The sequence below is a fragment of the Buceros rhinoceros genome, unplaced genomic scaffold (assembly GCF_000710305.1).
Source record: "Buceros rhinoceros silvestris isolate BGI_N320 unplaced genomic scaffold, ASM71030v1 scaffold18903, whole genome shotgun sequence".
In the NCBI taxonomy this organism is placed as follows: domain Eukaryota; kingdom Metazoa; phylum Chordata; class Aves; order Bucerotiformes; family Bucerotidae; genus Buceros; species Buceros rhinoceros.
Window position 1 is genome coordinate 25,477 of NW_010405585.1, and position 14,026 is coordinate 39,502.

Genomic DNA, 14,026 nt, shown 5'->3' on the forward strand with positions numbered 1-14,026 from the left:
AAGGTATACCAGTTTGCATCCCTCATTTATTCTGGTCACTAATCAAGTATTTTGGTGGAGTATAATACAAACAGAACCACATCTAATCCATTCCCTACAATGAACAGTAGGACACATCCTAAACCACTTAAGTAGAAAAAATCCTTCTGAGGCCATTATTCCAGAGCTGAATAAGCCCTGGTGGACTGATTCATGAGGAAAGGTGTCTAAGTACGCTCTTTGCAAAAGATTTCAGGCAACTATACCTCCCATTAAGTGCAACCTCAGCCAGTGGGATTATATGGGATTAGTCTGCAGCAAACTTTTTGTCTGCTTTCTATATTTCCTTTGATTAAATACAAATTCCAGAGAATTCTTGATAACATATTACCTGTTAAAACACAGCACATATTTATTAGGACTGACACGTATTTACTAGTGCATATTAATTAGGACTGGTTTTGGTGCAAAGATTTACCATGACATGTTTATGTCTTAATTTTTGAAAGCGATTGATAAGTGTGTGTTCTAGGATGGACGATGCAGTAAGTGTGATCAGAGTCTTTCAGTTTTTATTTACTTTTTCTTTGCTTCCCTTCTGGTTGCTTGCCAGAGACTATAAAGTCTTGATGTCCTTGGCCTGCTGCTGGGGAAGAGGACAGATCTGCTGCTCTCCTTCCTTTCCCCTGGTCCTGATCTTTCCTAGCAATCTTTCTCTCACCTGTGTGGCCTCACAGGTAGCCCGTTCAGTTTACTCATCAAGCAGAAAATTATTTCCTGGGGGTTTTTGCATGGGTTTATTGCTGGTCCCAGTGAGTTGGTTAAATTGGTCTCTGAGCTGCTGGGAATATGATAGCCAGTGCAAGCAAGCAGTAAGACCATGCGACAGGGAGCCCGGGGGAGAATAGAAGGTGGGCAGAGGTGGGAAACCCTACCATCCTTTCTCCCTGTCCCAGCTCACTCTGCAGCACCTCACTTGAGAAATCATTTTCCTTCTTCTTGGAGAAGTTCTCCTTAGGCTATAGATCTAACAGGAAACTGAAGATGGTAAAAACATATTAAAAAACTTAAGAGAAAGTAAAATAAGAAAATAGATAGCTTACAGGTTTTAAATTAGGCCAACATAAGGCACTTGCCCAAAACAAAAGGATGGAGTAGCTTAGAAGTCTTGAAAACTGTCTTTTCCTGAGCTTTTTTCTGATCCAAAATCTTCTATATCTGTCTATATACAATATTTTTTATTTACTTTCATTATTTGCAACAGCTTTTAAAATATGGAGAAAATTCAATTTAGTGAAATACAATTCAACATGCCATTTCAAGTTGCTTCGCTGTGGAAGAGAATGTGCTTCATGATCACAGGTTCAACGTAAGATACAGCCTTCAGCATTGACCACTCAGGCTGGCTTGGGTCAATCCTCTGCTGAAACTTGTCAAACAGTGTTTGGATCTGTTTTGCCATCTCCTTTGGTCAAAAGCTATGGTTTATGGACAGAGCTTAGTTCGGTTTCACATGAAAAAATGTGTTAATGTTTTAGTAACATGATTCTTTTTTCTTTATTCTACAGTGACCTAAGATTTAACAGAATTAAAGAAATCCAGCCTGGAGAGTTTAGACGTCTTAAAAACCTGAACACACTGTAAGTTCTTTTGCAACTCTAAGGCCCTTTCCCCTTTTGATTTAATGTGATTAATTTGATAATGTGCCAGATTTGCTTACTCGTCACAGGTAAGTAGTCTCACAAATTTCAGCTGTAGTATTTACACAGCTGAGGGAAGTTGGGTTTAGACCCAAAATATTTGAAAGAAAAACCAGGTATATATCTGTTAAAATAAAAAAGGAAATTATTTATATCCTAATGTTTTATTGGATGTATGAAAAATACAGGCCTTCATAATTTTTTCCAAATTGTGCTAAATGACTTTGGAGTATCACATAATTAATCACTGAGTTACAACAGAGCTATTCAAAGGCTCAGATGTGCAAATGTGTTGCAGTTACAAAATATTTGACAAACTCTAATGTTTTGAACTTTCCTGTTCTAATATGCTCACCAGGACTGGCAGAAGTTGGAAGGTTTTGTTTCTACTGAGTTACGTTTTATGGGGGTCTTTGTTATCACGTATGTTTGTGAAGAAATGTCCATGTTTTCTAAAAGACTTTTTACAAACTGTAGTGCAAATAATATATGTATTATAGTTTTAATTTAATATCTCCTTTGTTCTTCCTTCAAATGTCATTTTTGAAACAAATGCATGTGTATTTTTCTTCTTTAATGTATTAGAAAACATGAGGAGGAATTAAAATAGACAGTTACTTTTATTTTTAAATTATGCAATTTATGATGGCAAATTTGCCTGTTTTCTAGAACATAAGTAGCATGAAATATAGTAGTGATACCCGTGAGCTTTGGATCACTATGATTCATTTATACTGCAAGCACATAACAACAAATGTATTAAGACATTTTCTGCTGTACATTCACACCAGAAGAAATTATAGGACTTAACTGCAAAAGTGTATTTTTCCAAATATGTGCTACCATGACATTTTTACTAGCTATCCCTACTTAAGTCACCTTTGATCATATCTTTGTTTGCAGTTATCCCCAGTTTGGATAACAATTACTGTCAGATATCCAGCCTCAAGTTTTAACTGTCCAAATCACTGATCTGAGATACACAAGTCCCAAATAAAGACAGGATTAATTAAGTTTGAATTCCCTTCCTCTTCATAAAACCCCTGCATGAGGCATGAGTGCAAATCAGTGAATACAGACAGTTGTGTTCCTGTTTGATGTAAAGGGCCCAGTATACAGAATATTGCTAAGAAGCATCCAGGAAAAGTCCCTCACCTGGGAAAATGCACCTGCTAGTGAAAAATTTTTGTTAGTGTCGATTTTATCAATTTCAAACTAATCTGTAGACTTGAGAACAAGATTTTTTTTTCCCCTTCATCTTTATATCAGATACCTGCAAAAAGCCACATTACTTCAGTTTTTAGATTTTTTCTTTTTTTATTTCTGCCTAATTTTTTTCAGAGTTTTCTCCTGCAAGGTAGTGACTGAACAGCTGTAAGCACATCACTTTTATTCTTCTAACAGTTATTGTTAGGGGGAAAAGCATTTTGTTTTGTTGTTTTTTTAAGTTTTCCTTTTAATGCTATGTATTACACCTGCTATTACACTTCTTTTTTCCCCCTGCTGTTCCTGTATGTTAAAATAAATGGCTGTTTATTTCTTTTCATAGGCTTCTAAACAACAATCAAATCAAAAGAATACCAAGTGGGGCATTTGAGGACCTTGAAAATCTGAAATATCTGTAAGTTGAGTGAATGCCACTTTTTGCATCAATGTGTAATTGAACTTCTTCAATGGGAAAGTGTTTTTGTCTGAGATTGTGTTTTAATCTGACTCACTATATCAGAAGACAAACTGCTTTGAAAATCTGTGAAATAAATTTATGGGGTGGGGGCATTTCTATATGGGGTGAATATTTCTATAAGTAGGTGCTTTGGTATTTGCTAATATAAGACTGTGATATCTGTACCCAGTCGATCTTAAAGTGCTTACTAATTGCTGTTTACTCTGTGCAACTTAAAAGATAATTTAAAAGGGAATATGTAGGAAGGTTTAGGAAGTTACTTCTTTAAAGGTTCACTGAAACCCTCATACGGGTATTTTTTAAGTTTGTACTTTGAAAAGTGTTTTAAGAGCAACTAATCCAAGATTTGTGTCTGCAAAAGCCTGTAACATATAAGCTTTTTAACTACTCCCAAAGCGTTCACTGAATGCAGTATAAAACTGTAAGAGAAAAATGAAGTCAAACACAGACTGTAAGAGTACCTACTTGATTTGCTGTAAGTATTCAGTCACCCCGTATATTTTAAGAGTAATTACCACCAATTTTAACAAACACATCAAGGGTATTACTTATCCTAATAATAAAAAAAAAGGCATCAAAAATGTAATTTTTACTGTATAAAAGACTAAAGCTGAATAGTAAGTTGTCATCCGTTGTTGGCACTGATTTCTGGAGTCCACTTTATGTACTGTCATGTAGAAAAGTTTCTCTCCGTTGTCTTGGAGTATTGATCATTTCTTGAATGCTGTACAGAAAAAAATAGTCACTTTGATATTTCATTGTTTTGGAAACAAATCAGAAGCTTAATTTCTCTAAGGAGGTAGGAGAAGAGAGGAAAATACAAATCACATAAATTTGTGCAGACATATCACTGTTTTTCCAAGCTGTGTTAGATTACATTTTCTGGTCTCATTTTTGTGTCTTTCGGTAGTAAAATTGTTTAATCTATGTACAATAGGAGGAAAAACGAATATTGACCAGACTATCCCCAATAAATTATTAAAGTCCAAGATGTGTTTGTGAGGTGGATCTGGTAGTGGAGTATATAAGGTCTATTAATTCAGAATGGTCATGCTTCTTTCCATAGTCAGCAACTGTGCTAAAATACTACTTGGTTCTTATTAGTTCTTTGTTTTCACGTGCTCGCCTTTGCTTAGCTGTAGTAAACCCAAGGTAAAACTCAACTATGCACTCTATTCAATTCCTTAAAAGAGTGAGAAGATATTATTGTTTTCGTATATATTCACTGAACTATTATTGTTTTCAAATATATGTTGTAATGTTTATCTATATCTATATTGTTAAGAGGAACATCTTTTCTTTTTCCTCTTGTTCCCTGGAAATTTTGAATATGAAGTTCAATGCGGTAGCTCATTCACCTGCAGAGAGCTCTTCTTTAAAGCCATCTTCCATACCAAAATAAACTTTTAAGAAGATATTTTTGCTTATTTCAATGGCTGCGATATAAATGTTTAGCTTTAAACCATACAGCCTTAAAGTTATAAAAATGCTGGTACTGGTCAGAAAATCAGTACAGAAAGCTTAAAGGTACCGTATAAATACAGTTCAGCTGTGAAAATTTCGGCTGAGTCAATACATGCTAAATGTATTCTGTGGAACAAAGGGAACAGACCAGACCATTTATTCCCAACAGGATCAACTGGAATAGAAATTAGGGAAGAGAAATTGTACATAAGATAGAAATATTTTTCAGAACTCAGTATTATGGGGCCAAAGCATCTGGAATAATTGAGATTTTGTGTGGCCTGGTCCTATGGGTATTTTCAAACCTGACTTGTATTGTTGCATTTCATACAATGATCACTGGTCCGTGATGTTGGTTCTGAAAATGTATAATTCACTGAGTAATTTTAGAGAATCTGTGATTTCTCAATAGCTTTGATTTAGCTAAGTATAAGTATATATAAATATAAAATACGCAATTCTTAGTAAAGATAAATATATATCTGTATAAACCACTTGTAAGTGTATAGTTATATACAAAAATATGTAAGAATAAAGCATAATACACTGTATTTATATAAAGAAAAACCCAAACGTGTCTGAGAGAGAGCTGTTAAGGTCTATTCCTGTATCTCTTTTGCAGATCAGTTTTTGTACTTTCAGACAAAACTTTTTCCCAGCAAGTGTCAAAGAAGCCCTAGAATTTTCAAATGCTTCTTTGTACTATTTCTTTCTGAAATTGAGGTTAGAATTTCATAGGTGTGTCTTATTTCAGAATCATCTGTCTGAAGAAGAAATTTTTACAGGGTAATTATAATTCCTCAGTCTTCTGTAATCAGTATTGTAAAAGTTGATCTTTACCTTATAAAAGAAAATTATGTACATAGGATTTTTAAAGCTTATTTTTTAGGAATGTTTATTATCTTGGTCTTTATGTAATTGAAGTTTTGACAGTTCTATAAACAGTTTTGCATGATATTGCTGTGCTGCTTGTAGTAATAATTTGTCTTTGAATTCATATACTAAAGTTGGAAAGAAGAAATGTAATTATTATTGTTTTGCTATGAAACCAAAAAGGTTTTTTTTTCCCCCCTGCCTTTCTGTCTTTATTTCATGTACCCTATTGTTGGCAAAATGGTTCTTTAGTAAGGATCAAAAATGCTTGGACCCCATCCATAGTAAGTTTGTTTCTGCACTTCAGCGATTTTGTATATTTTGGGTCTTATATTCCCCTTCTGCAAAGGATACAAAATAAACTTTTAAAAATTGGCTTCATATGAGCAAAATAGTTGGTAACATGTTTCTAATTTGTTGCTCCTGTTGCAAGATGTATAAGTGTACATGATGTATACAGTACACTGAATACATTTAAATGACTTCCTGTGCCTAGAGGTGATAGTACAGAAAGATGAGAAAGAAAACCTTCCCAGCCTTGTAACATAGATGCAGGCAAATTGTGGAAACTTTGTAGGACAATCCTTTCTGATCCTGAAAGTCTTTATTCTCCAAGAGAGAAGATGACTGAGAATTGAAGGTAGGCACAGACTACCATTTTAACATGTAGGATACTAGAAGATTTGGAATCAGCAGTGGAAAAAAATATGATTAAGAGGAAAAATATAAAATGTAGATTAGTGATTAAAAAACCCTTCCCTGATAAAGAGAAGGTACTTGGTATTTACAGAGCAGTAAACTAGAAGCTAGTGAGAAGGAAGTGAAGGAAGTAAAAATGGGAAATGAAAATAACTTTGACAACAGCATTGATACATGTTTGCTTAGTAAGAAATGGAGCGGTGAGGAATCAGACATGGCAACGTTGTGACGGGCGTGTGATAAATGGAAATTAAGACTGTATGAAACGTATCAGCTCTGGAAATATAGAAATGCAACGTGCAAGGTTTGTTCTGCCTTTAGGGAATGGAATAATAGTGGTAGAAGATACATTATAGGTTTGCCAAAGTGCTGAGTTGCTGACCTCACCCTTCCAGAAATGAGATTAGGACACGTTTCCTTCTGTGCCTTCTACCACTGTTCCCGTCATGGTCATGTTCCTTTGTCCTTTAAACACCTGCAGTGATTCTGGATCTCATTTCTTTGCAATTCATGTTTCTAATTCCACCGTCTCCTTTATGTTTCTAATAAATCTCTCTTTGCTCTATTTATTTACTTGTCAGGTTTAACTCTACAATGCCTGATATTGCTATCACTTTTTGCCTTTTTCCCCCGTCCAGTTCCAAACAAATGTATCTGGATCTTACTTTCCTTAATTCACATGGCTTTTAATATCATTTATTAAAAACAACCACACACAAAAATTATTCACTTAAGATGTATATACAGCAAAATTTTTAATTAAAACTCCTTTTTTTTTTCTAATTTTCTGATAACTGGGTGCCTATTTCATTTCCCAACTATGTAACCAGTACCTCCGGCCTCTTTCAGCCTTGCTTGCATTTCTGGAAAAATGCTCTTTGGAAAATGGCTGATAGTAATTGCCAGAAAATAATGTCTTAATAGAATATATCCCTTTGTCATCTTAATTCACTGTTTATTCATTCTTTGTAAAATTCTAATGGTTGAGTTCTATAAGAGAGCTTTTAGGTAATTATACATTACTTTTCCCCTAATTCTACTCTAAATCTGTTTTCTGCAATGTAACAGGGATAAATTTTGAAATTTTTTTGTTGTTGTTGAAATTAGTGTGGTGTTTACACTTGTTAGGCACAGTAGCATTTTAGAAAGATATAAATATTTTTTTGTGAGTGCTAGTTATTTGTTATTTGTATTCTGTCGTCTCTCTCCATTAGGTAAACGTTTATGTATTTTTCTTTCTGTTAACTTCCTCAGGGAAGCATCTACACAATTAAATGAAAAGTCTGGCTAACATGCCTGTCTTAGGAGATACATTTTTGTAGCCTTGGGGTTGCTGGTGTTTCTCTGTGAAGGGGGAACATGATGACCTGAGGTCAGTTGAGTGTCCTGCAGCTGAGAGTTTTCTGATCAGAATAGAAAAAGTTGTAGTTTAAAGCTGAATCCCAAATCAAGCCCTGTTGCAGTGGTGTGGTAAGAGCTCGAAAAGGGGACATGAAAGGCTAGTCCCTTCCCTACAATATGGTGGTAAAAGTCTGCAAAGCTACCAAATCATTATCCCATTCTTCCTCTAACCGGCCTTTGTTTTTCACTCTGCCTTACTTTGTCTGCAGAAAGTAAATAAAAGATAGATGAGTGATTCTGGTAAAACTTATTTTTAAAAAAATTGATTAATTCAGATTTCTTGAATAAAATTATTCAAATGCCCGCAAGAGATACTTAATTGGGGTTTTTTTAGCCCACTCTGTTTCACTGGTCTGATAAGAAGTTTAGTACTCAGAAGAATAAGAGGAATTTCCACACTGCCAAGTGGGGTGTATTAAAAAAGGTAAATAACAGTTTAAATAACACAGTCCTTGAAATTTTCTAAGGATTAAGAAGAAATGGTGCATTTAAATTCTTGCTGGAAGATAAGGTAGGAATTTAATATCAAACAGAGAGGAAAATTAAGGAAAGACAAAATTGTAATGACTGTGATCCTCAAATGAATTGGTAAATCTGAGTCAAAAATATTTGACTATTTTTTTTCAAACAGAAAAAAGTAATTCCGTATTCAAAATGTGGATCCAAATCTATTCTCTCTCTTTTCAAATTATTTTTAAAGTTTTTACTGTAATTTCACATGACAGTATTTTTATTTTTTCCAGTATAATTTGTTCATAATTTTGAGCATTTAAAAAACCTCAGAAATTCTTATTTCCCTGTTATTCTGTTATTGGAGGAACTCTGCTTTTTGTACAGATGCATATATATATTATAAAGCACGCCTCTGGATATTAATGTGTTGGAATCTCTGCAAGCAATGCGTTGGAAAACCAAATTTAGACTCAAGGGAAGGATACTACTCCATATTGTCCCCCAGAGTTGTCGTGAGTTGAACATCAGATACTTCTTTTCTGGTTAGGGCCTATGGTGAACTGTTGCCCGTCAGTGTAAAAACTGCCACCAGCTCCTGCAGAGCCAGTATTTTACCTGTTGCATCAGAAGAAATTTGCAATATTTCCAGTAACTTACTGAGATCTGTAATAATAGAAAAACCAAAACCATTACTAATAAAATGCCTGCTAATAAAGCCATTTGTGGTCCAAAGTATCTTTCTTCATCTCTTTTTGATAGAAATCCATGCCCGATTAACTGAGTTTCAAATCATTTGTCAAATAATTGTGAGAAAGTTTTTAACTGCAAACCTGTTCCTGGCCTAACAAGTGTGTTTGTCACTGAACCCCAAAAGTATTTTCATTTGCTGCCTTTAGTCAGAAACTGCAGTCATCAGGTAAAGTGTGTGATTTTTCTCCAACACCCTCTCACTTGCTGTTAAAAGCACGATGAACATGAGCACATACACTGATCCATCCTGATTTATTTTAATTCTGTAGGCAAGCTACAGACAACACGTGTGAACAGACTGGTACTCTGCATAAGTTTGCTCTGCTTATATTGTGGAGTATCAGTGGGGACCTAGTGTCCATCTTCTACGCTGGGATAAAACAAATACACAATGCTGTTTTATGGTTGTAAATCCAATATTCAAAAGGCAACACAGGCAGAGTTATAGAAATTCTCACTGTTTGTTCTCCAAGTCCAGTAAAAAGACTTGTTCCATCATAACTTGAGTATTTGTACCAGTATTTAGATGGGCTATTTTAAAGGAAACAAGAGGCCAGTGGCCATCCCCATTGTATCTAGTAAAGGCTCTTCTGATGCAGTTCTCAATTTATTTGACTTTTGGCAAGCCCATCAAGAAACTGAAGGGCTGAGAAACAGTAAGTAACAACAGTGAGCACTGGGAAGCCCAAGACCATCCGGGTCACAGCCTCAGGGCCTACAAGGCCCCAGACTTCTGTCTTTCTGGCAAATATTTGGGATGAAATCTCAAGGACAAAGAATTTTTATGTGTATGTGTTTAGGTTTTGTTTTGTATTTTTTTCCTAATATGTAGTTGCAAAACTGTCTTCACATGTCAACTTAATTCTTCTTTTCCATCTTCACATAGCTCTTGTTTGTGTACTAATATTACTGATTGTTTCTTGTTTCAGCTATTTGTACAAGAATGAAATCCAGTCAATTGACAGGCAAGCATTTAAAGGACTTGCCTCTCTAGAACAACTGTAAGTGCCTTTTCTCTTCTGTGCTGTCATCTCCATGGTTCCCCTGCAGAGGAAAGGTGCACGCCTTGATCCACACATCCTCCCCGCATGCTCTGCATGTCTGCACTCCCTGGGTTGTTAGGCAGAGCCCCCATAATCATTTGCATGTGAAAAACCACAGTTGATCTCTGTGTCAAGTTCCTAATTTCTATGTTCGTCTTTTATTTGTGATTTGCATTCCTGGTGTCCCTATAAGTTGTTACATAGCTTTCCTGAAGAAGCAGCATTGTTGTGGAAAATGTTGAAAACTAATGTGTATTGCTTAGAGAGAGATTTTGATTTCATTACCGTAGGTTTTATAACATTGCAATTCCTTTGACTGCAGCAGTTCCTTTGTTTTATGCAGAATTAAAGCTGAATTAGTCTCTTGAAATTTAACCTTCTTCTGTTATGTTTTAAAAAAAGAAATTTAAATCTTAAAACCTTACTGTTATTGATGCATTAATCATTGCCATATACAGATGTTTAAAATGTAAGAAAGTTCATTGTTCATAATGTAGATGTTTCAGATTTCTTTCAGTATCTAGAAAGATAGATTAAAATCATATCCCCTTTCCTCTCTAATGACTGAAGAATAATTTCTATTGAAAAAGAATGAAAAATGCAGTCCTTAGCATGACAAAAACTGATTGTATTTATTCCATTAAATTTAACTATGTTTTGTTTTATAATCAGAAAGCATTGGGATACATTCATTGTGGTAATTTTTAGAAAAACTAATTTTATAGAAAGAACTATAAGTGCACAGCTATTTCACAGTTTTACTGCCAAGTAACAGTACGAGACCAATTAATTTTGTAGCATATAAATTAGGGGCCTAAACATCTTTCTTCTGGGACCAACATAAGTTTTTAAACTCTTGACAGTTGTCAGTGTGTTACAAATTTTCTATGATATGTACCAGTTTCCTTGTTACTATAAACCTCTAGTGGATATTAGTGGACACAGCATGTATGTGAAATAAAACGACACTTGGGATGGGCACAAGTTTGTTTTAGAGGGCAATAGATGCCTTTTGAAGGAAGAGCTTCTCTACAGAACAAAAGTGATAATTATAAAACATAAACAAATATGTAATTTGTTTTCTTAATGCCTTCCTCTTCCTCCTATTCTAGAAATGATTACTGCAGCATATTGACAGCAACTGGTAGGGCTTACTTGCATGCTAATAGCAATTCTTATTTTTTGTGTAGAATTTTAAATACTGAATCCCATTTATTGAATTACTAATGCTTCTAAAATATTATTCTTCCCCATGCCACAAGCCTGATATCCTGCAAGTGGCAACATTTGTCCTTTTTTTCTTTTGCTTTATTTCCCATTGATCTGTTTTATGACTGGAAAACATCAATCACTTTTCAATATTAATACCTTCTAAATGTACTTTTCCTCTAGGTTGTGGTTAAGCCTCTCTGCCTGCAGTGATTTTGAACTATATCAGCTTAAGCTTAAACTTGAAACATCAATATTATTCTGTATGAAAATAAGTTTTAAACAGTGTTTGAGTCTGTCTCTAGCTGGGATGTATAAAAACAGAGCCTGACATGTCACTGCTCAGTGACTGTGCGTGTGTCATGGCATCAGTTGCCACAAGCAGCACCTACGGCTGGCTGATCTGGTGAGCTGTGGGGATGGGCGTTACTGTCCTGCTGGGTGCACATCAGAAAACTTGCTTTATTTAAACCCTTCTCTTGGGCTTTCATTGAGATTTGTAGTTTGAGAGGTTTGTCATTTATACATCTTTAACATAAAAATAGTTTCTGATGCTCTAGGGTCTGTTTTACCACATTATATTTGGCAGAAGACTGTGTTCATACGACAGAAGTTAGTCTTTGTGAAAAAATTCCCAAGTCCTCTAGCTTTAATTTGGTACTGTATTGACTGTTCGGTCAATCTGAGGCTTCTGTGGCCTCGAGTTATCAAACACATTTTGGTACTGGATGTGTTTACTGAGACAAATGCTCTTCTCAGTGCTCAGCCAAGTTCTCGGGAGTAGATGCTGCAGTCCACATCTCAGGGAAGACTTTGGTTCATAGTAATTTCTTCTACTCCAGTGAAACAGAATGAAACATAGTTGCTTTGGTTAAAAAAAAAAAAAAACAAAAACAAACCCAGAAAAAATGCAAAAAAATGAACAGCAAGGCAAACACTTTTCTGTTGTTGTTCTTTGGGTGAAATTGTAAATACAATTTGATTTAGGAGGCCTATTGCATGTATAAGGGAATAAAATCCCCAGTATTTACAGCAGCTGGCCAGGTCCTTCTTAAAATCTCTGTGGCAAAATTCTTAGCTGCTGATGTGGTAAAAAAAGTCTTTTTTGGAAGCTTTTGCTGTGGGAATAAGATCTTTGAATCAGGTCTTGAAACTCACTTGTGCAAAAGTAAATTCTGAAAAAACTTGGCAGTTTTAGGGTACTCAAACACACGGAGCCATACGTATTTCGTCGCCCAACTCTTCAGTCATGGCAGGGCACAAAGGCAGCAAGTCAGCTGATTAAAAGTAGTCCCTTAGTACCAGGTTAGACCCTGTTAAATCTGTAAGACATATGTTTGGATCTGGCAAATGTGACAGAAAGCTGCAGGAAACACATTTTTTCAGAGTAGCAGCCAGAAGGCAACGAAAGCTGTCTCTGTATACCTGCACTTAGGGAACCGCTATCTGCCTCTATATGCCTGTGGTTAGACAACTGAATACCACCTGAAATATCACAATTTTCCTGGCTGGGGATGTCACAGGTTTGCTGTATCTGGATCCCAATCCTGAACTCTAAATGCAGTCTATTTCCAGACGTGTGTACATGGCTTTTCTTCCAAATATGTACTGTATTTTTTGAGACCTCAACTTAAAAACCCTGTGTATCAGGGACAAAAAGTGTTCTCTGCTGTCCTTCACTAGTGGTATCCCCAAATACTAATGGAATCATTTAAATCTGTTTACCTAATCTTAGTGAAATACTAATTATGCATTTTCTTTAAATTTCCGTATTAGCATACTAATTTTGCTTTTTATAAACTTTTATTATAAGTGTTATGCTGTAGTTTGTGTGCACATGTACATATTTGGGGGAAATTTAATAGATTAAAATGTTATCTTACATATAGTGTTGCAGCTTGTTACATTCATTTTATTTTCCTAAATTCAGTTTTCAGTAGCTCTGAAATGTTGCTATGAATTTTTTTGAGTTTTGTATCACAAAGAGTTGCTGTTTTTTCAATAACTGTATGTGAGCAGTTAACACATTTAACACAGTGGGGCCTGATTAAAGGATCATTGCTGCCTAATATCCCTATGGTAAGGAATGATGAAAGAATTAATAAACAAATGAACAAACTAATGCTAAAGGTATGAAAACAACCTTGAGAAGTTCATCCTTATTATTCTAAAATAAGATTAGCTAGGGACAACAAACCTAGATGACTGGAAACAGATATTTATCTAGCCTTATTTTGAAAGTCTTTAAAGAGAGGATTCCATAATCTCTTTTAAGTATCCTGTTCCAAAACTTAATATTATTACTGTAACATTTTATGTAAATCTCTTCCCTTCTGGTTTAAGCCTGTTATTTCTTGTCATACCCTTGGGCAGGGAAAGCTCTTTGATAAATGTGGGAAAAATATATTTGTTCATTCTCTTTCAAATAATCGAAATGGCAAATATGCTCTTTAAAAAATGTTCAAAGCATTGATTATACTCAACTAATGGACTTTAAGTACTTCCCCCAAGATGAAGAGATGCTATTAGAAATTAGCAACTGACATGTGTTATAATAGTAATGTATAAAAGTAATCCTCTACAAAAAATATTATGCTACAGAAGATATAATCCTAAATTTAGTGCTGTGGGAAATGCCACTGAGACTGAATTTTACTGTAAATGTTCATCCTCCAGAATTAATAATCACAAAGAGAAAATCTGTACCATGCTTATTTGATGAAATATTTGTCTTCCTCTAGGTGTGTTTGGTCTGGACTATTTTTTTTCTC

The 14,026-nt window shown here is 35.0% G+C and overlaps 1 protein-coding gene across 1 annotated transcript in view; it reads left to right on the forward strand.

Moving 5' to 3' along the window:
• Positions 1 to 519: 519 nt before the first annotated feature.
• The window catches only part of LOC104491384 (peroxidasin homolog), a gene marked incomplete at its 3' end in the record, with an annotated part of 20,568 nt that continues 7,061 nt past the window's right edge, over positions 520 to 14,026 (forward strand). The window contains exons 1-4 of the mRNA XM_010133799.1: positions 520 to 524; positions 1,548 to 1,619; positions 3,229 to 3,300; positions 9,933 to 10,004. Of these exons, the coding sequence (XP_010132101.1) occupies positions 520 to 524; positions 1,548 to 1,619; positions 3,229 to 3,300; positions 9,933 to 10,004 (221 nt within the window). The remainder of the gene's footprint in view (positions 525 to 1,547; positions 1,620 to 3,228; positions 3,301 to 9,932; positions 10,005 to 14,026) is intronic.